The following is a 27,455-nucleotide window of genomic DNA, read 5'->3' as shown; positions in this document are numbered from 1 at the left end:
CTTACACAACCTTTGCCGGTATTACAGCCATACACTGCTTGAGGGCGAACACCATTTAAAGTGAGAAGTACAACAACATACCAAATGAAATCCAACAAGTGACGTCCAAAAAGGGTAGAGGTACAGAGATCATACCATTACCTCGTGGAGGTAAAGTGGAAAGTAAAGACTCGTAAATTTCAATCAAGCAAAATCTATAATGCTGATCAAAGATGAGGGGTGGGGGGGTGGGGGGGGGGGGAGTAAAAGAAAACTCAATGAAACTCACCATTGATGGCATTTAAACTCGACATGCAGCTTGTATCTTTATTACAGTAATGAATATGCAGAAGAGAAAAACATTAACTTTGAGGTGGTTTGAGTACCCAATTTAGAGAGGGGAGGGGGAGGAAACTTCTGTTCCAGATATACTTGAGGAATGATATGGCAATTAGAAAATCTGCTCCAAGTATTCGAGATACTCGAAGGAAAATAAAAAAACAATGATATGACACTATCTCTACATGTGAATGGGCTTGTCATAAGTGGCCATGGCTGCTTCTTTCAGAGCCTCGCTCATTGTTGGATGTGCATGGCATGTACGAGCAATGTCTTCACTCGATGCTCCATAATTCATAGCCAGGACTGCTTCGTGAATAAGCTCCCCTGCATTTGATGACATAATATGGACGCCCAAGATTTTGTCAGTCCCCTTCTCAGCAATTACCTTTACAATTCCTTCAGCATCGTCAATTGCCTTGGCCCTACTGTTTGCAAGGAAAGGAAATTTGCCTACGCGATAATCAACTCCAAGTGCCTTAACCTGTTCTTCAGTTTTCCCAACGGAAGCCACCTCTGGGTGAGTGTAGCAAACACCAGGAACCAAATCGTAGTCCACATGACCCTCCTTGCCTGCAATGAATTCCACACAAGCAACACCATCCTCCTCTGCCTTGTGAGCAAGCATTGGCCCAGGAATGACGTCACCAATTGCATATACCCCTGGAACATTACTGGCAAAACGTTCATTGACCAAGATCCTACCAGCCTTGTCAGTTTCAACACCTATCTTGTCCAATCCAAGTCCTGAAGTGAATGGAACCCTACCAGCAGAAACAAGAACAACATCAGCCTCAAGAGTAGTCTGCTCACCACCAGCTGCAGGTTCGAGGGTCAACTTCACACTATCGCCAACAGTGTCAACTGACACCACCTTAGTTTTAAGCATAAACTTCATCTTTTGCTTCTCGAGAGAACGTTGGAATTGCTTGCGAACTTCACCATCCATGGTTGGAACAATATCAGATGCAAATTCAACAACAGTCACCTCTGAGCCAAGGCGGGCCCAGACAGATCCCATTTCGAGGCCTATGTAGCCAGCACCAATAACAACCAGTTTTTTTGGAATTTCAGTCAAAGCTAAAGCTCCAGTAGATGATACAATTCTCTTTTCATCAATGGTTAACCCAGGTAGACTTTTGACATCAGAACCAGTCGCAATTATAATATTCTTCCCCTTAACAATAGTATTACCACCTTCCACGGTGTCAACAGAAACTTCGGAAGGGGAAAGGAATTTACCATAGCCCTTGACATAGTTCACTTTGTTCTTCTTAAATAGACCCTCAATACCCCGTGTTAGGCCAGCCACAGCCTTATCTTTCTGGGCCATCATGGCAGGAAGATCTACCTCAACAGAAGAGAACTTCACACCATGACTAGCAAAAGAATGTTGAGCTTCATGATACATGTGAGAGGAATGAAGAAGTGCCTACACATGAAAAGCAGAAACAGTAAACATGAAGAATTAGACCTCAAAAGCTGACTACAGAGCTCCAAGCACAATCATCGACAAGAAAGATGGGCACAAACCTGTGCACTACTCTGCCAAGTATATTTTAAGAGTACCATTGTTAATTTTACTATGCCGAAGAATGAACTTAAGTTCATGATGTCACATAAACAGAATGACAGCTAGCAAATTACTAGAGCAGAACTCTATAGTTGAGGGTTATTACAAGATAAGTGGAGGTCATAAGAATATATGCACCATATGGACAGCATTGGGTAAGCTAGGCACTAGGTTAGATACCAATGAAAATGGCCTCTCGGTGAAGTTACATCTTTATTCACAACAAGAGAACCCTCGTGCATGTCACATTTTAAGGGCATCAAAGAAACTGAGTTAGCCATATACATTCAGCTTATCTTCTCTTCTTTGTTCATATTCCACAAATATATCGAAACTAACTAAGACCAAAATATTCAGAGGACTCTTCAGACAAAATAAAAAACATGCAATTGTCAGTAAAGTTGTTTTCTTTTTCAAATCCAAACAGCTCTTCTTACTTAGAATATGTCGTCGATTCAGCATTAGATAAAGGGGGTAAAATCCCCGTTTTTACAATTTACAATAAGCGGTTAAAATTATTTTATCAATATGAGTATCCTATATCAATATAATATTTATTTTTGAAACCACCTCTATCTTAACATAGAATAAGGAAAGTTGGGAATATATACTTCAATGCAAATTATCACGTAAGAATAAATATATACCTTGCTAAGAAGCCAAACCAAGGAAAAAATGCACAGCCATGAGAAAAGTATTTAACCTTCAGAACTTTTGACGAAAAAATAGAACAAAGGAAAGCCCACTAAATATTCGCGAGAAAATGTTCATCAAGATTAAAATCTATATCAAGATAGTATGCCTCATTTAAGGGTGGCAGATTGGGCCATCCAGAACTTTTGGTCTTTAACTAGCTTAGGTAAAACTATTGAAAGGAGAACCGATACATGTTGAAGTTCAAATTCAGGAAAAAAGGAAGAAACTGAAGCACAAAAAAAAAGAAAAAGAAACAGGTTCCTAATTGTATATGAAAGCTACAAGTCAACTCGTCAATTGGAACCACAACTGACCACATCACTCAGCAACTAAAAGAATGTGACTGTTGATTATGCCAGATGTCTTTACTTGTATATGTAAGTCACAGATTAACTCATCAATTGGAAATTAGAATGTCTACAATCCCCTTCCAATAGTTTCATATAACTCAAAAATTAGGTCTGTATTTTATTTTACTTCTTAGAGAAAGCACCTTCTATTTTATTTTATGTCACTTTGGATAAAATTACTCAATTCTAATTCAAATAGAAACAAATTATATTTAGTACTGAAAAGAACATATCATTCATTATGCAGCATATATCTGCTATCGAAATCAGCGGAGACGATTGCCATTTCCTTCATCTTTTATCACCAAAAAATAAATAATCAACACTTCACAAGTCACAGCTGGATAGTCAGAAATTACATACTCCCTCCATCCTATTTTATGTGACACTCTTTCCTTTTTAATCCATCCCAAAAAGAATGTCACCTTACTATATAATTAGAAACAATATAACTTTAAAATCCCCCCTTTTCCCTCAATGAAATGATTTATAGCCACATAAATATCTAAGGATTGTTTTAGACTACAAATTTCAAAAGTCTTCCTTTATTTCTTAAATACCGTGCCAAGTCAAATGGTACCACATAAAATGGGACGTAGGGAGTACTGTTTTTTGGTCTTTCTTATTTTTCCTTTTTCTGCAGGGGTGGCTTTGATACTTGATTTGAAGTGTCAACATAGCAGATGAAAGTTGTATGTGTAATACTTCCGATAATCCTAAAGCTAATCCTATAAAAATTATTAGAAGCAAATGAGAGATAATAAGAGATGAATAGCTAAACAAGATTTTAGCATGCAATCTGGTTGAAAAAAAAGAGATGTCGATGACATATAACTTCTCTTAATGCAAAATTTTTCAATACATGGATTAAACATAACAACCAAAGACTTTTATTACTAATGCAAAATTTAACACACATTATTCCTTTAAATAATACAGGTCACAAACTAATACTACATATTTAAGAATTGCCTAAAAGTGTATTCTTATGTTAACTACATCCGTCTTTGGAATTTCAAAGCAACTTCAGAATCTTTTAAAGAAGTGAATTCCTGAATTACCTAGTGTGTTTAGTATGACGAAGGTCACTTGTCAAGAATTATGTCTCCTGGCATTTGGTTACCAAAAAATAAAGGAATACATTTCCGTCAAAGGATAGAAAATGAACCTCATGGCTCATTTATAGGTGGAAGTTCCTTGTCACTATCTTAATTTTTTAACTTCATCCTACTTGCACCAACTAATACTTAAAGACACTATTACTATTAATCTTCAATACAAAAAAAATTCATCATAACACTCTCCAACTTGCGAACATTATTACTATTAATCTTCAATGCAAAAAAAATTCATCATAACACTCTCCAATTTGCGAACATTATTACTAATCTTTAGCACATTTTTTTTCAGAAAATATTTCACTCACTAACTGAAATGCTAGAAAAAAACATTTTCTATGGAAGATCATTTTCCATCACACCAAACACAAATTTTTCAATTTTCTCACAGAGCTCACATTACAGAATAACCTACTATAGATTTATTTAAACCCTAAAATACAAAACTGATATCTGACAACAGCCTCTCAAATCAAAATCATCACAAAGTTAACCAAATGAATACCACAGACAACGCAATTTTTTAGCTCAATACTCAATAGCAGAATACTCTTAATCGACATCATCGTCACATACTATCGCATAATAAACAGTATTACAATAGCAAAAATCAATAGATCTATGAAGATTCGAAACTTTGTTAAATAAAAAAAATCTTAAAAAATCACCTTAGATGGAATACAGCCAACATTGAGACAAGTACCACCAAGAGTACCACGTTTCTCAATACAGGTAGTTTTGAGACCTAGCTGCGCCGCTTTGATCGCCGCCACATAGCCGCCGGGTCCACCACCAATAACAACGACGTCGTTCTCATCGGATCCCGAAGCGTAACCTCTGCTAAGAGAAAATGAATACTTGAGATATCTAGAAGATAAAATTGTTGAAGCCTTTCGTCTAGCTAAGCTCCCAATCGCCATTTTTTCCGGCTTGAATTTTCTGCTCTGAGAAAATGAACAATTTTTCGTCGAGTTTTCCTATTATATATTTGTAGAAAAATATATGTATAGTGGTGGAGGTGTGCGCCGATTTATTATTTCATTTATTATTTATTATGTGGTGGCATTCATTTATTTTTATTACAACATGCCAATATAATGGATCGGGTAGAGTTTATGCAGTCTTATTTTTATTACGAGCGTAAAGAAAATCATAACGAAGAACATAAGGACCAAAGTAAAATAAATAATTGGTAATAATACATTAAAAATAAAATAATATAAGAGCAATAATAACAATACTAGAAATAAACTTACTTATTATTCTTATAGTTTAGTTTTGACTTGCATACGCTTTTATCTTATTCAGTTCTAAAAAAAATGTAGTAAATTAAATTTGTGATTATCTTTAATAAGGTGAATATTAGTAACAAATAACAATAATTTTCTAAATTTTATTCTTTAACACTATGCTAGTCAAAGAAGGAAGCATATAATAATATTTTTGAATTTTTTTTGTCACCAAACGCTTGTTAATTAAGTACTTACTAATACAAAGGGTCAAGAAATAGTAAGAGAGAAATATAACAAGAATTTCTTTTATCGATAAAGAAAATCACAAACGTATAATTCTTTGTAGATTTCATAGGATAAGTAAATTGCATTTAACCAATAAACCAACTATGTGTGATAAGTTCGATCAAGAAAATATGAAGAAAATCTTAAACCAGAAATTCTATTTTGAAAAATGATCTGTTTAAGCAACTCGACCATCTTTGTGAGGCAAGATAACAAGAATTGTCTTTTGAAGACACTTGATTTGGAACACACACAAAAAAAAGAAGAGGAGAAATAGTACCACTAAAGCTTTCACGGCTATAAAATCATAATTCGAATAACTTATTTTATCTTGTAAAATTGGTATTATGTCAATTTGCACACACTTCAATTATTTCATTAAATATATATTATTTGTCACCAATACAAATATTACTTTCGCAGTTTCACTAATCAAAATTTAGACATAGAATAAAAAATGAGCTAATTTTTTGTTTGTCTTGGTTCAAATTTTGAACAATAATGTAAAGGAGTTGTATCCATTTCATTGTTTATCTAAGCTAATTTTTGGGGGGGGAAATGAAATTATTTTTTGAAGGAAAACTCCAAAAGATAAACAGATAAGAAAAGATTGAGATATTTAGCATCAGTTAGGAAATATTTTCCATCATATAGTAATAATAAATATCCTTTGCCACAAGAAAAATAATGTCCTCACAAACCCTACCTCCTATTTAACCTTCATTCTTGGCCCAAAATAGATTACAAGCCTCCCCAATCTAGATGAGGTAGCCCACTCTTCTTCACAATTGAAAGCCACTCATTAAGTGTGTTTTTAAAAAACAAGCAGCTAAACATTAAGCCACATAAATTTGACAATTAAGACAATAGTTTAAACCGATGTCACTTAGACTCTTTAAAATTATTGTCATGTGCCTATTAAATCCTTCAAAAAGGATGTATTTATTGACTCCTGCGCTGGTAAGGTAACGACCCTTCAAAGCTTGCTTAATTATATCTATGTTTACCCTTCGGGGTGGCCCAGCGGTTTGAGCTTGGGACTTCCATATTGGAGGTCTCAAGTTCAAAACCCCTTGCCAGCGAAAGCAAGGGGTTTGCCTTCTGGGTCGAGCTCGTCGCACCAGGCTTGCCTGGTGCGGTTTACCTCTCCTATGTGGTTTGCAAGCTATTGCATAGGAGCGGGGGTTTTGCCCTGTGCACACCCAAAGGGTAGGGGCTGCGGGTTTCCCTTGTCATAAAAAAAAAAAGGTAACGACCCATGATCATCCATCTCCAGTTTGCCGGTCAATAAGATCTCTGAGATTGACCTACCAGCTCCATTGGACAACACAACATATTCACTCAAATAAATATAGACGAACATACTTGTGAATTGTGATGGTTTCTAAAAACTCAATATGAACACTTAAGTCTACAATAGTAGTACATTTTTTAAAGATTCACAAACGTACAACTCCAAAAATGTCCTAGCAACATAGATTTTAATAACTATTAAAGGTAGATGGCTGTAATGGTAAAATGCATTATGGCAATTAATTTCAGAAATAACTACACAAATTCTATCTTTCCATTAAAAAAAAATGACAGCACCTACAATGCAATAGCCTTACAAAACTGCTGGCTGCTTTTTCTCACTACCCTGAAGCAGCCTCAAACAGACATGAAACCAGAAATAAAACAATTCTTTTATACAACATTGTAGGAAAAATATATTAGTATGATCATGAAATAATGCTAGTTTACACTCAATTGCTTCCTAACAAACTTTGCAGCTTCTTCCTTGCGTCCTCGGACAAGTTGCAACACCTGAATCTTGGTCTCTGTGATGGAACTGAAGTTCGGTGATCAGGAGAAGTAAAGCATACAACAATTGCAGTGAGATTGTCATCTGTGTCTTTACATAAAGCTTGATTCACAAGTTCTCTGGCAGACTGCTGTGGGTCATTGTGCAGCCTCAGCTCACGGCGAACAACATTAACTGCATCTTGGTTAGACATCACATCCCAGATGCCATCGCAACCAAGTATCATGAACTCATCATCCTCAGTTAACAACATTTGCTTAACTTCTGGTTCTGCTGTAAGAGGAGATGCAGACCCAAATGGAAGCTTCATATACCAATCTCCAAGGGCCCGAGTAATTGCAAGATCTCCATTTAAGCAACCATATTCAATAATACCGCCTAATTTCTCAACTCTCTGTCGTTCCGCCAAACAAGTTGGCCTGTGATCTTGAGACAACTGAACTGCAACACCTTTCCTACAAAGAACAGCACGACAGTCACCGGCATTAGCAACAACCAGATGTCTTCCTAAAACCAGCGCAGTTATTGCTGTTGTCCCACAATAGGCATCAACACTACATTCATCAGCTAAGGCTTGGTCAGCAATTAAAAATGCTCTAAAATGAGAACTCTCCAATTCTTCCAAAAATGCTTGATCAACAGCAGATGTTTGTGGCAAATTAGCATCTTCAAAGAAAAATCTGATTGCATTAGTCCTGACATAAGCAGCTGCATCAGAACCTCCATGACCATCAAACACAGCATAGAAGGCACCTGGAAGAGGCCAATTGTATAGAGAACCTAACTGAGCTGAAAGATCATCAACACGAATATGCTCATCTTCATTGGATCTACGAGGTCCAATATCAGTATAGCTACCCGAACGAATAGCTGGGATAACATTACTGCTTCTAGCTGAATCAATTATAGTCGTCTGAGTATTAGTTGAGCATCTCACACCCTGCTAATTGCAAAATATATAAGGTCAGATCAAACCACGGGTACATTGCATTTCAACCACATATTCATATAACCAGTATCAACAAGCATTAAGAAAACAAAACTTATTCAATCATAACCAGAGTCCACAAAAGAAATGAGATAGTATAGTCAAATAACTCAATAAATCAACAAGCAACAACAAAAACCATCAGTTAATCATATGGAGAGACACAAATAAGAGTTTGAAAGTTAAAATCCATTTCTTTAGCAAATAGAAAAATCATTCAACTACAACTCAACCCCCCTTAGTTCAGTCAGATATATGAGTCCTCAGAGAATTCATCTTAGTTACACAATTTTGACACAGACCCTAAACTTAGCAGAACCCTCATTCTTTCAACTTGGACCTGTTATACTTTTGCAAAGTTTACATACGTAAAATCCCAGAATCGAACAACAACAACATACGCAATATAATCCCACAAGTAGAGTCTGAGGAGGAAGGATAGAGTGTATACAAACCTTACCACTATGTTGAGGCTGCTGTTTTCGAAAGCCCCTCACTCAATTCCAGAATTGAAAACAACTCAATATAGCAGATTTGAGTTTTTTACACCCTAATTCATAGCAATAATATCTATCAGATGAACTTTTTTTAACTCCAAACCCTAAATAATACTATATCAGGACCTCTAGGCAGATCCAATTCTTCACAGCAAACAAATACACAAAGAAAAACAAGGTGCTACAGAAAATAATTTCCCTGAAAAGGAGATAACCTAGGGTCAGCTGGACTAACAACTTTGAGATCCCCGATTCGAATCACAAAGCACAATATTAGGTAATTCTTCAAAATACGCAAAATTGCACACAAACTAACTCAAACAGTTACCAAAAATAGCAGAAGACAAAACTAGAAATCAAATCTGAAACTTTACCGAGTCAGAACGAGAAATATCAACAGAAACCAAATCAGCCGAGCGAAATTCACGAGATTTTGGACGAGAAGAAGACGTAGCAGTAGCCGAAACATCAAAGAAGTCCAAATCCTCATCGCCGATCACCGGTGCCGCCGTTGAAACTCCGATGTACTCAACGGAAACATTCGGCTGACACAAAATCTCCGCGTCTACTACCACCATCTTCGCCGCCGTCGTTGAATTCTTCACAATCATCAAATGAGTTAATCCAAAATTGAACAATAATTTGAAGCTTTTGTTTGGATTATGGATAAAATTTGTTTGTTAAAAACAGATTAGGGTTTAATTAATCGTTGAAATAGAAGTAAAAGCAAGTTGCGTTCTTGAAGAAATTTATAGATTAATAATAATAGTCGGCTTAGTATTTACTCGGATTAAATAGGACGTGTGGTAGTAACGCGTGACGCAAAAAAAAAGAAAGCAAAATCGATTCTTACTCGGATTACATGATATTTTATTTAATCGTTCGGTGTCGAGTACTCACATACATAAAATTGAAATTATTTTATTTTTATATATGTCTATAAATATAAAAATAATATTTATTTGTGTTAGAATTGATGACAAGTTTATAATGTCTATGTATGTAATGAGTATCCTAATATATCAATATATTTGAATTAAATTCTTAAAATGACAGATATTTTTAATAAGGACGATAATAATTTTGATACGAGAAGAATAACTAATCAACCACTTGATAATATGCCATTTACTTGGTTTCCAATTATACACGAAAGCTTGATTGACTTTTTAAGAAGGAAAATTTTGAAAATTAAATTAAATGCTATTATGAGAGACCTTATTTTTTAAAAATCTAATTAAGAGGCAGAAAGGAAGGAATAATCTTAATTAAGATAATGGGGTTATTCTTGCTAATTAATATGTTCATATTAGAGCCTCTAAAAGGCTTTTTAATTTATTTTATTCTTTATTTAGACACCTAATCCTTTAGGAGAGAATAATTACAAGTATGGTAATGTTATTAAAAATGTACTCTATTTGCTAGTAGAATTTTATCACTTAATCATGATTAGTCCATATAAATTTATTATCATTTCATTAAATTATTTAATTAATAATTATTATTTAATTTGATATAAATATAAGGTGTAAATAAAATTTACTATATATGATGATGGTATCACCTGTTACGCGAAAGTATTTGTATCAAAATCAATATATATACGTTGCACCCGTAAGTCCGTAACATCAATGATCCAAGTTATTTTGAAATTTCAATCATTGACATATTTTTTACTTATTCTTGAAGGTCAAACCATGTTATCACACATTAAGATTACACTAACACTATCAATTTTCAAATTAATAATCGCTCACGCATAGAAATGACAAACTAACAAATTGATTCAAATATAGACATTACGAAAATGAATTTAACAAAAATAGATAAAATATCCGATACGTCCATATTTAACACAAATAAGTCACACGGCATGATTTCCACTTCATACGATAACCTAAATTAAGTATTGTTTTTAATCATAACTAAAGGTAGGTTATTTCAAAATTTTGTCTATTCAGATAGTTCGATATATCAAACTCTCAATAGGCATGACGTTCAGAAAAGAATTGAATGAAAAATGATTTATTATACACAATCTTACTCTATATTTTTACAAGAGATTATTTTTACAACTCGATCAAAACTCTCATCACGTGTTTATCCAAACAAACAAGTCATTTTCATTTGTTGAAACAATGGCTAGGGTCAAGAAGTATCCTTTTCTTTCTAGATAGTTCTACAAATATAATATATATGTCAAAATTCTTCAATCCAATTAAAACGTCACTAATCACGTTAATAATATATTTATTCGTTAAAAGTATAACAAATGGAGAAATATTTATTATTTTCAAGTTAAGTCTACGTTGACTTTAATAAATAATACTCTGTATTTTCCATTAATTTTAAAGGTATAATACATTAGTTTTCATTAAATTGAAATTGTACAAAAGACAAAGAAAGGGGTAAAGGAAAACTAGAACAAGCAACTATCAAGGTCCATTCAATTGTAGAAAATTATATTATGCATATAGGATTACAATAACCTTTTTGTATATATTGTTTGAGTGACACGTAACCTATTTTTAATCCTCTTGATAAAATTCCTGATATAATTTTAAAAATAAGGTGGAAGACTCGAGAAAGAATGGAATATACAAAAAAACCTTATTATTTTAATTAAATCTTCAGCTCAATAAGAACACGATTAAGTCCAAAACGAGCACAACCACATTAAGCTTGGTAGGTAAAGTGACACGAAAGTCGAAAACAAACACATAAAAAGTCAAAACACTAACTCTAGTAGGACCAAGCACTCAAAAAAGATGCCAATAGTCAACAGGTAATGGGATATTAGTATAGTATTGGACTTCAACTTTTGTACACTAATATTGTATAGTAATTCTTGAAGAGGTAGAGGGTAGACCGAGGAAGAATTGGGAACAAGACATGACATATTTTTAGCTTATCGAATACATTATTCCTAATAGGAGAATATGGAGATCGAAGAATGGAGTAAAATGTTAGTAAATAGTCGAACATTATTGTCTCTCTTTTTTATGGGAGAGGAGGTTCCAGTTCGGAGCATCTAGGGGTGTGTAAAAATCGAAACAACTGATAAATCAAATCGAAAAAGTGTTATTTTGTTATTGGATTAACGATTTTTTAATGGTTTTATAAAAAAAATAATTATCGGGTTATCGATTCAGTATTGATTTTTAATATTGGGTAAATCGATAACCCATTAAGACTAATAATTTACTATATTTACTTGTACATAAATATTAGTATATATTAATCTCAATACCTTACTAGTTACTGTTTTTATCCTCTTTAGCCTTCAATTCACACTTATGTCAAAATCTAAAGTAAGAACCCTATTCCTTTTAATTTCTCTTTGAGTTACACTTGTATAATTTTTTCATTACATTATTGTGTTGTCACAGTTGTTGCGTCAAATTTATTAGAGAAGTCATATATTTATTTTATAAGTATTATCTTATTGGTTAAATCGAAAAACCGAACCATTAAGGACCAAAACCGATAAACTGAAAACCAAACCATTAAGGACCAAAACCGATAAACCGAAAACTAATAAAAAAATCTCTTATTGATTTAACATATTTAAAAACCGATAAACCAAACCGAACCGACCGATGCACCCCCGAGCACCTCTTATTTGCTCCCTCTTCTCGTTATTAGTATTATTATTATTTCATCATTATCTTATTCTTCAATTTTATTATTACTGTTGTTTCATTTACTTTAATTATCTTTACTATATTTTATGTCAATACTTTCCTTTTTTCGATATTTTCATTTCAAACCTATTTTGAAAAATGCTTTTCCTGAGCTTAGTGTCAATACGAAACAACCACTCTATCCCCACAAAGACTGGGGTAAGATCTGCGTACACATCACTCATCCCATACTGGGTATGTTGTCATTGTCATAGTATATGTATAAATATATTTAGTATCTATTACTCCTTTTTCAACATTCAACATCAGCTTACCAACACAACATAAGATGGCACATAGGAATAACAACAATATAGTGCCAATGAAACAATATACAATTGCAGTTTGATGACCTTTGTCAGAGAATAAACAAACAGAATCATATTTGAAACCATTATATCTGCAAAAAGATTGTACTCACTAGTTGATTTGCAACGTTCAGGATTACAGCACGATCACTCGCAGCAGTTTGGTTCGTGTTCTTTCTGCAGTTTCTCCCACAGACATAGTACCATCCTCGAATTCTGATAATGTGCAAGAATATAGCCTGATTCACAACCGGCATTGTAAAACCTTTCATCGTTAACATACTGTATTTTGTGACCCTTCCTCCTGAATTCCTCAATCCAAATGCCCACAGCAACATCCTCAAGTTTAAAAAGCTGGCAGAACATCACAAACAAAACAAATTTAGCATATTGAGTAGAATTTCGACTTGGGAAATTTGTCTCACGTGTTTCTTCTCTTTTCTTTTCTTTTCTTTTTTTGGTTCAAACGATAAGACGATTGTATATAACAGAGAATAATGTTAACATCCGTAGTTTTTCTATACTAGATAATTCCTAGTTGTTATGCTTCCATAACATCTAAAACAAACAAAGGAGGAACTCCAGAAAGCAAAATGTTGCTATTTTTATGCAGTATTTCACTTTTTTCTATTTAGTCTGATGATTATGATATAAAATGAGCTTAAATGAAAAAGTCAAATTCATATAGCCGACCCCAACTTGTATTAGACTGAAGCGTACTTGTTGTATTTTGCTTCTTTCTATTGATGATACGGATAAGATTCTTTCAGTAAGTTGATTATTGGTTTGGTACCATTTTCTTTCAAGTCATATAAGATCAAAATAAATGGTGCAATTATTCATCTTTCTCCTTGTAACTATCTTTGTACTAGTAATTCATGGTTGATAAGAAGGCAGAGAGATCAGGTCAAAACAAAAAATGAAAAAAAATAAAAAATCAGGACAATAAGACTGAGTGTTACCATCAGTTCCATTTCTTGATGGCCCTGAACAATGAACTTAGCTATATCTCGAGAAATAATATAACCTGGTCCATGTGCCCATGGGGGATAGGAAGCAGGCGGATATTCCTGCAGAAGGGAACTGTGATTAAGGAGGTTGTACTATTGCTATACGAAGACACGAGTTTAGAAATAAATACCTCAGGACTGATATACCACTTGTTTTCTTTATCCCTGTGGGGTGCTGACTCAAAAGATATTCCACCATATAATAGACCATTAGGATCCTTTCCCTTGAGGCTAGATAGAACTTCATCAATCCTTACAAAAGCATCATCATCAGTCTTCATAACATATTTGGCAGGTAGGATTTTAACCTGCAATTTAAGCACACCAACGCTTTAGCCAAATATTCTATCGAACTTTCAAATGAGCATGTAAATGCAGTCAAATAACATTCCTATTGGATATGTTTCTTCTTGTCAGATGAGAAATTCAATATATAGAGAGTGTGCATAGCACTGGGATTGTGGAAATAATCCTGATACATTTTCATATTTAAGGAGTTGTAATAATCCGTAAATCACATTTTAGTTTAAGGATATAGAAAGGGATACTTTATACAGTTATACACATACCAGAAACCTATGTACGCAATCAAAAAACCTTCATACACTACATATTCTCCAAAATGAATTCTGTAGTAAGACTTTTTTCCACTTCACCCCATCGGGAGGATCAATAGTGTTCCCAATTATTCTCCAGTGTGACTCGAACCTTCAACCAACCAGTTGATGGTGGAGATACTCAACTACTAGAGCTAGCCTCACTTGTCAATTGTGTAGGAAGGCTTTATAAAGCTTTTCTTGGAGTTTATGTAATACTATCCTTCAGCAATTATAAATAAAAGAAGACTCAAATTTGTAACTGATAATTAAATTCAATTTTTACTCATAAATACTTGAAAGTCCTTACACCCATAATGCAAATTGCTATGGTCTTCAAAGTGAGCAGGCTGTAGTAATCAACAAAAGGCAATAATTGGATATCTCCATAGGCTTGTGCTTCCTTCCATAGCTCAAAATTGACCTGCCTATTTTTGTCCTGCATTTGTTTTTAAAAGGACATATACGTAATGATCAATACCTAATATCAGCAACGAAAAAATATTAGACAAAGTAATTGAGCAACAAAGGCTAAACAACAATATCTTAAGAGGTAAACTCGCGATAAATTGCAAGAACATAAGCCGAGCAATTACAAATAAAAGTACTCCTATAGAAGTGTAACATGAAAACGAGATGGGAAAGTCTCAATAGCAAAGGCCAACATAGAAGAGACAAAGCACAATCACAATAGATGCAGTGAGTTGATTCAGAATGCCAAAAATCTAGACCATCAGAAGGACCAACTACCAAGCGCCACCAAAAAACAATCAAAGGAGGACTGTAGCAACCTTACTATATTTAGTACTCCCTCTATTTCAATTTGTTTGTCTAGTTCGCACGAAGTTTAAGAAAGTAAATAAGACTTTTGAATGTTCTGTTACCTTTGTCAAAAAAAATAAGACTTTTGAATGTTGTGGTCTTAAGCTAAAGATATGTAGAATGTATCAAAATACCCATTAATCTTGTGATTTGAAACATGTCAGGTGGAATGTCAGGTGGAAAGTTAGAATTAAAGAGTTGCCAAAAAAGGAAAGACGCTTTCTTTTTTAAACAAACTAAAAAGGAAAGTAAGACAAACAAATTGAAATGGAGGGTGTATTTGAAATAGATGGAGAATATGAAAATTAGTGTCTACAATAACTACTTCCAGTTGAAGGTCTCACTTACAAGACCAATAAAAAATCGGACAGCTACTTCTCCTGACCGCACAGCTTCATATTGCATCCATGATTTCCTTAGTGCCATACGTCTCTCAAAATTGTTTCCAGTAGAGAAAATCCCAATTAACATGACAAGTCTCTTTTTACGAGTTAATGGAGCTTTGAGGTGCTCAACATCATCACCCAAGTTAAAATCATTGGACACAGGTAATCCTTTCGCTAAGATCGATATGGTGTCCACACCACCTATCACATTGACTCCACTAACCAACCAAGGTTCGAGTTTCTGCATTTATAGAAACACAGCACTATAAAAGGAGTTCTCCATAAAATTCATGCAACAGTTCCAAAAGATAATAAAGCTCAGTGATCTAGCTGAAACTACAAACACTAACCTCTCTATATGCAAAAGACGTCTCGTGTCTTCCGTTGACTGTCATATGGAACCCCTCTATACCAGCCCATAGTGTTGCAGTAAATGGATTACCTTCAAGAAAAGGGTAGTTGGCAGTACCGTAGGCACTAGAATTTGATACATCTGAAGACTTTGGATTGCTGGTATTGGTCATATTTGCAGTTTCTTCTACATTATTTCGGAAAATTTTGGCATTGCATTTGACTAATCCATCAACTGATATATGTAGGAAGAATATGTCAGATTACAAGATTATTATGAGCAATGGAAACAATAAGGTGCTAACTACTCCTGGATGTTTATTAAAAATATTGGTCACTGAAGAAGGATCACCACTTCACTACAGTCAACAATTGAAATACTCGTCTATAGGGCTACCGTCCTATTTGCACTGGTAAGAACACAGAACTTAGAGATTTGACAGAATACAGTGCCCTACGTCATGATAATCTAGGCCAAAGTACATGCTATCCAATAAGCTTGGTATCATCAAATAAATTTTAAAAAAATTGGCAATTCGTTTACTGGAAAATCGAACTACAAGTCCATATGGCTTTCTTCAATATGCAAATGGTGATATGACTTATCAAAGAGCATGATAGGAACAATTCTTTTTCAAGCAAATGCTGAGTTGGTGACTCATTGAATGGTTGAGTTCATAATAACAAGCTTATCAAAGACTTAAAATTTGTAACTTAATTCACTAAATGACAACTTTCTTCATCATGTCACACGGTCGAACCCACTACTTTGTGATGATATAAGAGCAACACATCTATACCTCTCTTGCTTTGACCTGAAGCTGGTCACAAATCATTACATAAAGTTCTATTACTATCTGTTTGAAAGCTTGCAACATCAGATAATTTTCAGCTAAGTTGCGTGGACTCTTCACTTCCAATGCCACACCCGTGTCGGATTCTCCAAAATACACTACTTTTGATGAATCCGACGCACACCCATTGACATTTTTGAAGAGTCTGAGCAACGTAGATTTTCAGAGAAGGGTTGCAGAATCCAATCAATGCAGCTTACAAAAACCCACCCAAATAGAATGAATCCTTCTCTAAAAAGCACCCTTGTAGAAACTAGCAAGTAAGATGGCATCTAAGATAGAAAACTATCTCTAACAAAGATATACAAGATTACATATAACCGTTTTCCCTGAATGAACACAAATTAGAAGATGAAAAGATGCTCTAAGTAAGTTTTTTGTATGATTTACCTTTTATCACGTCGGTAGAGCCATGATCAGGGCACTTTTCCACCTTACCCCACCCGGATTCATTAGTCCATGTATTTTGAGTAATAAGGGGATCCTTTGTCAAGTTCTCCCCGGGTAAAATTACATTATAATTCAAAACTATAGGAGGATTTGTTTCCTCTGGAAGTTTCGAACCTACCAGCTCAATTTGAAAACCTTCTTGTTTTGCATCAGGTATGCCTATCACAGTAATAGATGAATCCTCAACTAAGCCACAAGGGATCCTAAGACTGCTCCCGTCCTTCAACGTCGCGGTATTGAATGCAGTCACAGAATAAGGACAATCCTGTTTTTCCTTCTCATCTTGAACTTTACTTTTCTCAATGAACGACACCAAATCTTTCCATGATATAGCAGCCTCCTTAACTCCTTGAGCAGTTCCATTCAAACCATCTGATCTAGACAACAACAATCTCATCTTGCCCCATGCTAGCAATGCCTTAGACTCTTCTGTCGAAAAATTATTCAAGCTGTATAGATCATTAAGCCCTTCGACATCAATAAGATGTGGTTTTTCCTTAAAACTTACTAGCTCTACTGGTTTCAGATCAGACAACTTGGCATTTTCATCTTTTGAACCTTCATTAATGTCCGGATGGTCATTGAAAAACCCATAAACTGATTGCTTTTTCGGAGATTCTTCCACACTGCTGTCTGATTTTTCTACAATGCTGTATGATTTTTCTACACTACTATATCGAATCAACAAAACCATTGCAAGACCAATAATAAGCAGACATCCAGCCCATCTCTTCCTTCCCACTTTTCTAATTAATAAATACTTCTTCATTCCCACTATACTTCAGCTTGTACTTAACTAATGCTCCACTCAAGGTCTCGTGTTCAAGCCCTCGGTATAAAGTCCCCTTTATTAGGAAACACTTTACCCCCTAATGTGAGACTTCTCGACGTGAATCAAGATTTAATCAAAGCTCCAATATGAGTACCATACACCAGGTGGAAACCCAAAAAAGAAAAACTAGCGTTCCACCACAGTGAATCAAATCCTTAGTTTTCAACACCCAAGAACTGATAAACTTGAATTTGCAGTTTTGCACCTAACCCCATCACTAAAATCTTCACACACCTCAGCTAATATATGCAGATTTCAACATTCTTGAAACTTGAAAAAAATCAACTTTCTGCCTCTCTTTCTTCTATACTTCTCTCTTTTACAGTAAAATGAACTTCACAAAGTAAAAAAGTTCACTTTTTTTTCAAGAAAATGGGGAAAAACAAAAACTAGTAAAAGATCAAGAAACAAAACAATAAGCACTAAAATTAACCAAACCTCTGGATCTGCACAGGGAAAAAAACAAAACTTTCTTGATTTCCACTGCAAAATGAGCTGAATTTGAATTTGGGAAGTTGGTATTTGAGAGTTTACTTGTCTACAACATTACTTCTTCTTCTTCATTCAGCTTAGCTCAGAGCTATGAACAAGAATTCAGTAGAAAACTTTCTGTTGAAGCAAAACGACGACGCATTGTAAACTCCAAAGAGTCAGCACTATATTTTTGCGTATAACTAAAAAAAAATAACATATTTTATATGGTTAACTTAATTATTTAATAGATGAATTGAAAATTTTGAATTGGCAATGTCTAAAAAAAATATTTTATTAGAAGTCAAGTGTTTAGTTAAAATAAAGTTTAATTTGAATGCCAAAATGAAATATCCTTTCAAATTTAACGGATGATTTTGGAGAAAATGATCAAAATGGTCCTTGATGTATTGGGGTTGCTTTATTTTGGTCCTCAATATATTCTAGGTGATTGAAATAGTCCTTCATGTATGACAAAATGTGTTCAATTTAGTCTTTACCCTAAACTTAACATTTTACCTCCAAAAACTGTTAAATATAATGGTGGGCTCCACCGTTATATTTAACCGTTGGTAAAATGTTAAGTTTAGGGTAAAAGACTAAATTGAACACATTTTGACATACATGAAGGACTATTTCAATCACCTAAAATATATTGAGGACCAAAATAAAGCAACACCAATACATCAAGGACCATTTTGATCATTTTCTCGATGATTTTGTATCAAATCTTTAGTTAATTATCCTTATAGCATGAAGGGGAAAGGGATAAATGTATTAGTTGAAATTATTTAAATTTTCCTCATATTAAGCTTTTAGTCTATCAATTTTAGTTTTACTGATCTAAATTTATCCATATTTTTTTATTATATATAATTTAATTAATTTAATAATAGAAAAAAGGAATTTATACAAACTCGCTCTTCAAAATATATAATATAGAGATTCAACTATTATTAATTGCTACTGTCCAAAAATTAGAAGTATCTTTGTTATAATAGTTGAACTCGACACATCGTATTTATTATCTTAAAAATTGAATGTATAGAATATAATTTTTCTATAAATAAATAAAGCTTAGTTAACTATTGAGACATGGTGGATTAATAGGGTTTCTTAACCTAACATGGCAAGGTGATCCCTATGTATATATGCATATCCAATTTTATTTTAGGGCATATCCTTATTTATTTATTTTGTTGAAATGAAAGGGGTTGATAATATGTTGCCTAATATCCTTGGAAGGTAGGGAGGTTTTCTCGATAAAAAGCGCACGCAATAACAAAATAGCAACAACATACCTAATATATTATGTGGATTTTATTTCTATCTTAAAAGATAGAAAAATCATTTCCGATAGAAAGCATATGAAATCACAACAACAACATATCCAAGTATAATTCTACATAGGGGGTGATAAAATGAACCCAGATATATGTAACCTGCCCAATTCGTCCAAAATTTTATGGGTTGGGCTTAAGATAATTTGAATTGGGTTCAATCTCAACTCATTTAAGCATTAATCCATTTTAAATAAATCCTCAATTGATCTCAAATTAATCTCTCATTTCAACCCGTTTTAAGACTCTTTATTTGCGTTGATGTAATGTATGTTCTTATATAAAAAAAATATGAAGTACTATCTATTTTATATCTTCTAGGATTTATCTATCCATTTGTAACTTTTTTTTCTTGAGTTGAAATTCAAATTGTGGTTATAAAAATTAAATAACAATATGTAAAATATTGAGATTAAGCGGATCGGATTGGGTGGGTTATGACCCAATCCGTTTTTAGCCCATTTAAGTCCAACCCATTTGAGCCCAAAGTAAACTTGGGCGGGTCGGAACCCAACCCGATTTACTAGTACTAAACTCCAATTTCAACAACAACATACCCTGATCTCACAAGTAGGATTTGAAGAAGGCAAAAAATACATTGACATATATCTTATCCTTACCTCATAATAATAGAAAGATTATTTACGATATATTCTCAGCTTAAAATGAAAAACACTATATAAAATCAGGGAAATAGACCATGCATCATTCATTTGTTGTGATGGTGTGAATCAATGTCTTTGATGAGATCAATGCCAATTCCCAATAGTATTAGGGGCTCTGGAATATCTTCATTTTGCTTCTCATACTCAAAAGTCCAAGTTATCCAATTCTCTTCAGCATCCAAAGTAGTACTAAGTGTCTTATACAATTCCATAAAATATCCATCAATAAACTTGAAGGTTATTCTTTTCTTTTCTTCATCTATGTGATCAATAACTTGCTTTGCCACTCTCTCTTCTCCATCTTCAAAATATTTATACAATCAGATTAATTATAAAATAATTATTTTTTAATTAATAAACTTGTAAAATTTGTAGTTGATTCGCAAATTTTTTTTTTATTATACTATCAATGTATATTATATTATGGTTGTTACCTTGATCTCTAAATTAATAATTTTGTCAGGAGTTATTCAAATGATATGAATAAGTAATTTTTTTAAGAATGTAAAATTTGTTATCTTAAATATGAGACAGGTTATTGGCTACAACAGGAAAAAGGCGATGATCTCATGTAAAAATTCTTAACAATATAACCAGGTATTCCCTCCATTACTTTTTGTTAATCCTCTACTAATGTAACACTCCTCTTGAGAAATAATTTATTATAGTTTTATTTAATTTACTAAATTATTCATATTAATTGTGCTTTGAAAATATACATTTAATTAATAATACTCCATGTAGTTACTTAATGATAAGTACTATTATATTAGAAGAAAATATAAATCTCTTTTGATTTGTTAAATGGATTATTATTTTTGTATAAGCAATACTCCCTTCGTTCACTTTTACTCTTTGTACGCTTCTTTAAAAAAAAATGAGCACATTTTATCATGATACTATATTAATTAGTGTATATTCTTAATGAATAAGGGTAAAATAATGAAAAAAGAAATTATTATTCTCTTAATATGCTATAATAATGGGACAAAAAAAATATAGTCTTAACACAATAAACAAGTAAAAGTAAATAGAGACTATATTATCTGAACATTAATAGAACAAAAATCTAAATAATAAAAAAATCTCTTTCTTTTCTATCATAAAAAATTGAACTAAATAATTTTTATTTCACCAGAAAATAAAAGTGGCTTACCATAGTTAAATCTCCATTCAACAAGAGTACCAACAGTTCCTAATTCACCTTCATTAACCTCAAAATGATTTATCTTATCACTTATAGTAGGGCTATGGTGGGGTACTGGGGTTTGGAGTTGAAATGATCATGAAATAGTTCTCCACCACACTTGACCTCTACATGAGCAACTAATATACCCCTCAAACCCATCCTCTCTTAGCAAATAGTAATAGCAATAACAATACTTATTGAAACCAAGCTTCATTGCCTTTATATAGTACCTTTTGGGTCTTTAGTAGCGGAGTTAGATATTTTACTGGGAAATGTTAAAATATAAATAAATAAAAAGATACATATAAAAAAAAAGTCAATATATAGTATCTATACATGAAATTAAATAACTTATCTAACTAAATAATGTAATTTTTCGACGAAGAAACACCCCCTTACATAAGGAGTTTTAGCCATTACGGATCCAATGATTTCTATATATATGACAAATACATATTGTCGGTCTCTTAAGCATGTCAGTAAATTCAATTTTAGATATACAGACTACGATCTATTTTGATCGAATTATCAAAATACATGATGAAATTCTTTATTAGATATTTTCGATTGAAATTTTGAAAAAGTTTTTCTCTATGTTTGCAAGTATTTATTACGTAGATCATTTTAACAACTTAAAATATGTCACCTCTTTTAATTATACTGATTAGCCTTAATACCTCATAAAACTTTAGACATGTGTTCTAATTGAAGATAATGTACTGTCTAATTAGAATAGTCAAATGAAACCCCAACCTATTAACAAATTTTCAATTACACATTTATATATTAGAGGGGTCCTATTACACCCCTTGATTATTTTAAAGTGGAATAAATAACCCCTCAAGGGCTAAGTTGGCACAGAAAATGTAGTTCACTCTTTTTGAGAGAATGAGAAGCAATAAACATGTAAAAACTTTATTATATTTATGTTATAATCAAATAATTTATATTTTTTTTCTATTTATTTATTTCTTAAAAATAAAATTACCTCCCCCTTTAATGGAGGTAATTACTCCCTCTATTTCAAATTAATTAAATTGTTGAAGTGTTTCATACCCTTTTTTAAAAAAAAAAAAGATTAAGACATAAATTAAGCATAACTTTTCATTTTACCCTTATTAATTATTGTCAAATTTATGAGTAAAATAACTAAACATTAATTAATAACTAATTCCAATACTAACTAATAAAAATTGAACAATTAAATTAATATAAAAAATTAAAAATATCTCAACAATTCAATTACTATAGTCTTAAAATAAAGTTTTGGGACCTTTCTATTATTTGTAAAAATATAATAATGGGAAACTACACAACCTATAATTTTGCTAGTTTGGTTTTTACAAGTCCAAGTAATTTGAATTTTCAAATACTTTTGATATATTTTCTTGCATCATGATGAGAACTCTCGATATATATATATATATAATTCATTTTTTTTTTTCGGATTTTGGATTTTTATTTTTCTAAATCCGAAATCGAACCAAATAAACCAAACAAAGTAAATTAGTAATCCAAAATAAAAAAAATCAATCCAAATTAGTAGTCGGTTCAATTTGGTTTGGCTTTCAATTTAATCCAAATAGTGCACACCCCTACTTTTACGTTTTCATAATTAACTTTAAAAAAATGAATTGTATATTTTATTATTATACTAACTATTTTTAATATTTTAAAAAATTAATAACTAATGTTAAGAGTAACCATGAAAAAATAATTTTCTTTTCAAATGTTAAAATGAATGAGTGAAAATAAAACATTATTTTTAATATAATGAATACATAAAGTGAATAGTGTGAGTGCTACAGGGATATAAAGTTCACGAAAGAGATTAATATTCTTTATCTTTTTATTGGTTCTAGAAGTTTTTTATATCATATATTTTTAAGGTAATCAAGTCATGTCAATTGCCAAGTAAACACATAATCTAATTTGTTTTCCTAAAATATATTGCATCATGAGAAAGGCGCAGGCAGACCTGCATCTTACAAATACTGTGTCACAGCACATGGGAACTTGCGCCTTCCTTCACAAAACTTACAGCGTCGCTCTCCTGTCCAAATGTTGCCGATTTCAACCTTATTTTTTATTGTCCTTTTTGAAATTTTAACTCAATTTTATTACCCTTTTGACTTCAGACTCCTCTTTATATATATAGGAGGAAAAAAACTACATAATACATAATCAAAGACCCCATTTTGCATTTCTCCTACATCAATATATCTTACTTCTTTCCTTCAAAATTCAAATGGTGGTAAATAAAGTTAATAATTTTTGCATAGAGTTCTTTTTAAAAAAAGAAAAGAAGAGAAAAGGTTTTATCTGAGAATAAAAAGGGATATTTTTCACCACAGAAGTGTTCACAGACAAACAATTCTTTTTAACCAAATCTGCATTACTTTAAAAAATAAGCAATAAACTGAAACAAACTCAAACTGCTTTTTGTACATCAATGAAGTAATAACTATAAAAGATGTTCCCTTAAAACCAGAATATTAATGACTCTTCTGAGGAATTACCTTTGATCTAAGTCAACAACAACATACCAGTGTAAACCCACAGGGTCTGAGGAGGATAAGATGTACGCAAACCATACCCCCTACTTTTGTAGGGTAGAGAGGTTATTTCCGAAAGACCCTCCGCTCAAAATAATGTAATGGGCACCATTCACAATTTAAGCTTCATATATTACAAAGTAGAAGTCATAATACAGGACAACATAACATTAAGCTCAGTTCACTAAGTGCCTACACATTAAAGCTAAGGAACTCGCTAATCCCGCCCCATTGTACTTCTTACACGTTGCAGGACACGAACAAACTCATGAAACAACATGAAATCTAAACTTGCATGACTATCGATATCTGCAGCTAAATTACCTTTAGAAGAGTATGTACATGGGTTCTGGCATATGATGAAATCAAAACAACCAAAGTTCTTAATCAAGACCTCTACCTTGTTACTGGCCAACTTGTGGATGTCTTCCATCTGCACGAGTTCTCCTGTTTGTCCTGAACTACTCCACCATTGCTTGAGAATTCTCCGGTTTTTCTCAGAAGCCTCTATTGAGACAACAGCTTTTAAGCGAATACCAAGGCGATGCAACGCAACTTCTGCTCCACCAATTCCGCTATATATTGACAGCACAGTCAACCCACCAGGGTACAGATGCTTCAATCCAGAGAGACAATAAGCCAATGTATCTATCTGGAAGCAATGTTTCAGTGATAGAAGTCTTTCCATCAAGCTAAATGCAGCAATTCGAGTGTGATTTTCTGGGTAGCCAAGAATACGTTCTATTTGTTCGGGCCCTACAGCTGCCAATTTGTAGCGGCCTACCCAGACTAGATTAAATATCTGGGACTGGTAGAGGATATCTCTCTGTCTGTCAACTGAAGGAAACCCCTGGGAATCACTAACTGTTTTTTCAAGCCTATCACATAGCTGAGCTATAACAGATGTCTCAGAATTGATGCCATTCAAATGTTTCCTTGTATCCCATGATGGCCACCATTTTTTACTACTGGGAACTGCTTCTTGAATCGTCATTGGTGGTTTCGGAACAATGTGAAATCGATTTTCAGTAGGAAGATTATGTACATAACCTTCTTTACGACTCAGAGCTGAGAAAAGTTGAGTATGAACAAATTCTGGCTCAATGGCATACAAAAACTGTGATATTCTTACCCAAGAGTCATGAGATAAGTTCATTACATTCCCATAAAAGAAATAGGGAGCTTTAGCCACCATCTTATCAAGGCTCCTGCATGAATTTGGCATAGATAATTTCTGTGTTTCTTGGCAATCCAGAACTCTTGATCTTTGGTGAATCGCTCTTCGATGGACTTTATAAGGCCTGGTGGTATTGAGGCCTAATATTTCTTGCCATGCAGGACCAAGGGAATTGTTAAAGGCTTCATCATACTCTGATTTCGGTCTCTTAATGTCTATCTCATCAATGTAGTTCTCCTTTGGCCGTTTCCCTTTAAGCTTTTCCAGTAGGTCAAGTTCTCTAGATTCAGAGGTATCCAGACTATATTCCTCTTTCTTAACAGCTACCGGATGAAAACCAATTGAACCATTCCTGCCAAGAGAGTTTAAGAGATGCTGCAATGCAAGCAGATGAATAAAACAAAATAAATTAAAAACGGGATTCTCAAACAGCATACCATAAGGAAAATGAGATCTCAGATAAACAAAAAGTATCAAAACATCTGCAAGTCATTTGAAAAAAATACAATAGTTTATCTAAATTAATCTAGTCATACTCTAGTTTCTACACAACTTTAAGCATCAGAGTTGCATAGAGCAGAGCATGTCAATAGATGATGAGCAAAACTGTAGTCCATGTATGAATTCTAAAACAATGCTTCATGCAAATAATCAAAGAAGAATCATCCCCAAAATTCTCTCTTCCTAATAGTTGATTTTGAACTACAGCTGCAAGCACACCACCATAGAGTTTCACTCAGGCAAAACTGTGAGTGGTCGTCGCAACTGCTTGAAACCTCTTTGATATGTTATTGTCTTATTTTTGGTAGGAACTAATTGAAGCAAGCTATCTAATCAACAAATAAGGATTTACTAAAATTGTGAGTTTTATGACATAACGAAAACAAAAAAGGAGACATAATTAATTACCTTGTCCATTCTTCTACTACTACTAGGATCTATAATCAAATTTGCAAGCTCTTCGAGAGGAACTTCAGAACCTAAAAGGCAGAAGATAAAAGCTAAATGAAGCATCCGATTAAAAAAAACTTGACTGAAAAAGAGAACTTGAAGACGCTAATGGCATATTTTACCAAATCAGAAAGGCTGCAGTAACAATATTGTGATTTCAATATGCAAACAGTTACTGGAGGAATAGACACTAGCAAAGAACATAATTTGCTCACCAAACTTCTCAATAACTGTGGAAACTTCATTCTCAGAGAAACCCATTTCAAGCAATTTCAATGTCTTCTCCATGGTTCCAAACAGAGACTCAGTTGTGCATTCCTAGACAACAAAGTTGGTATTAATCAAAGCACATAAACTCTTAATTAATGGTATTCTAACCAGGAAATAAGATATTTGGGCTCATATAATATGGAGCAGGTTAGTTATAGAAAAAATCCACTCTTAAATTACACTCAAGTCAGGAAGGATAACGAAACAGTTACACGAAGCAGTTTAATCTTTGCAAGTGTGATATTCACTCCAGGTACATGACAAAAAGCCTTCTATGATGAATTCTAAAGACAGTTGATTCAAAGAACCTTTTTTTCCATATTGTGAGCTACATGATTAATTCAATACATCTCTTTATAGATCTACAGTCTAAGCCCCGTAAATTTTTACTTTTGATTTAAGCTAATTCAGGCTTAAAATTTTATTGCAGAGCAAGTCTGGAAAAAATGGGACCCACACGAGGGTAACAAGGTCATGAGAGTGATTGAACAAACCAAGATGCGTGTTGAAGTGTTAGTGCACAAGTGCGAAAAGCCAAACGCGAAGGAAAGAAGAGGACCCAAGTTCCAGCTTGAAGTGTCCCAGGTAGCGCCACGCCACACACAGGCGAGGGAAGCACGCGGCAGGGTGTGTGACGAGTAGGGTTAACACACATGCTAGCCGAGAACCCCTGCGTGCATGGGG

The 27,455-nt window shown here is 33.4% G+C and overlaps 5 protein-coding genes across 6 annotated transcripts in view; all 5 read right to left on the bottom strand.

The window, feature by feature from the left end:
- Nucleotides 1–243: 243 nt before the first annotated feature.
- LOC102605442 (dihydrolipoyl dehydrogenase 1, mitochondrial) lies at nucleotides 244–5,059 on the bottom strand. Its single transcript, XM_006355661.2, has 2 exons — nucleotides 4,724–5,059; nucleotides 244–1,750 (listed from the first exon to the last, which is right to left on the bottom strand). The coding sequence occupies exons 1-2, from the start codon at nucleotides 4,973–4,975 to the stop codon at nucleotides 500–502; spliced, it is 1,503 nt and encodes a 500-aa protein (XP_006355723.1). The 5' UTR covers nucleotides 4,976–5,059; the 3' UTR covers nucleotides 244–499.
- Nucleotides 5,060–7,085: 2,026 nt separating this feature from the next.
- On the bottom strand, nucleotides 7,086–9,624 carry LOC102605108 (probable protein phosphatase 2C 49). The gene is made up of 2 exons (XM_006355660.2): nucleotides 9,236–9,624; nucleotides 7,086–8,316 (listed from the first exon to the last, which is right to left on the bottom strand). Exons 1-2 carry the CDS (start codon nucleotides 9,470–9,472, stop codon nucleotides 7,318–7,320), a joined length of 1,236 nt encoding a protein of 411 aa, XP_006355722.1. The 5' UTR covers nucleotides 9,473–9,624; the 3' UTR covers nucleotides 7,086–7,317.
- A 3,137-nt stretch (nucleotides 9,625–12,761) lies between these two features.
- LOC102604768 (probable beta-1,3-galactosyltransferase 16) lies at nucleotides 12,762–18,790 on the bottom strand. Its single transcript, XM_006355659.2, has 7 exons — nucleotides 17,262–18,790; nucleotides 16,017–16,252; nucleotides 15,629–15,907; nucleotides 14,769–14,897; nucleotides 13,994–14,170; nucleotides 13,815–13,922; nucleotides 12,762–13,206 (listed from the first exon to the last, which is right to left on the bottom strand). The coding sequence occupies exons 1-7, from the start codon at nucleotides 18,088–18,090 to the stop codon at nucleotides 13,000–13,002; spliced, it is 1,965 nt and encodes a 654-aa protein (XP_006355721.1). The 5' UTR covers nucleotides 18,091–18,790; the 3' UTR covers nucleotides 12,762–12,999.
- A 1,834-nt stretch (nucleotides 18,791–20,624) lies between these two features.
- Nucleotides 20,625–21,977, bottom strand: LOC102587737 (kirola-like). The gene is made up of 3 exons (XM_006355691.2): nucleotides 21,974–21,977; nucleotides 21,786–21,890; nucleotides 20,625–20,930 (listed from the first exon to the last, which is right to left on the bottom strand). Exons 1-3 carry the CDS (start codon nucleotides 21,975–21,977, stop codon nucleotides 20,674–20,676), a joined length of 366 nt encoding a protein of 121 aa, XP_006355753.1. The 3' UTR covers nucleotides 20,625–20,673.
- A 2,507-nt stretch (nucleotides 21,978–24,484) lies between these two features.
- Nucleotides 24,485–27,455, bottom strand: part of LOC102604437 (DNA (cytosine-5)-methyltransferase DRM2) — a 13,561-nt gene continuing 10,590 nt past the window's right edge. For both annotated transcript variants that reach the window (XM_006355658.2, XM_015312485.1), the window contains exons 9-11: nucleotides 26,717–26,819; nucleotides 26,460–26,530; nucleotides 24,485–25,925 (exon numbers count right to left, since the gene is read on the bottom strand). In XM_006355658.2, coding sequence (XP_006355720.1) covers nucleotides 24,591–25,925; nucleotides 26,460–26,530; nucleotides 26,717–26,819 — 1,509 coding nt within the window. In that variant the 3' untranslated portion in view covers nucleotides 24,485–24,590. The remainder of the gene's footprint in view (nucleotides 25,926–26,459; nucleotides 26,531–26,716; nucleotides 26,820–27,455) is intronic.

The sequence above is a fragment of the Solanum tuberosum genome, unplaced genomic scaffold, assembly GCF_000226075.1.
Source record: "Solanum tuberosum cultivar DM 1-3 516 R44 unplaced genomic scaffold, SolTub_3.0 scf00202, whole genome shotgun sequence".
Classification (NCBI taxonomy): Eukaryota; Viridiplantae; Streptophyta; class Magnoliopsida; order Solanales; family Solanaceae; genus Solanum; species Solanum tuberosum.
Note: the sequence above shows the minus strand (reverse complement) of the source record. Positions and strands in the feature narration are given on the sequence as shown.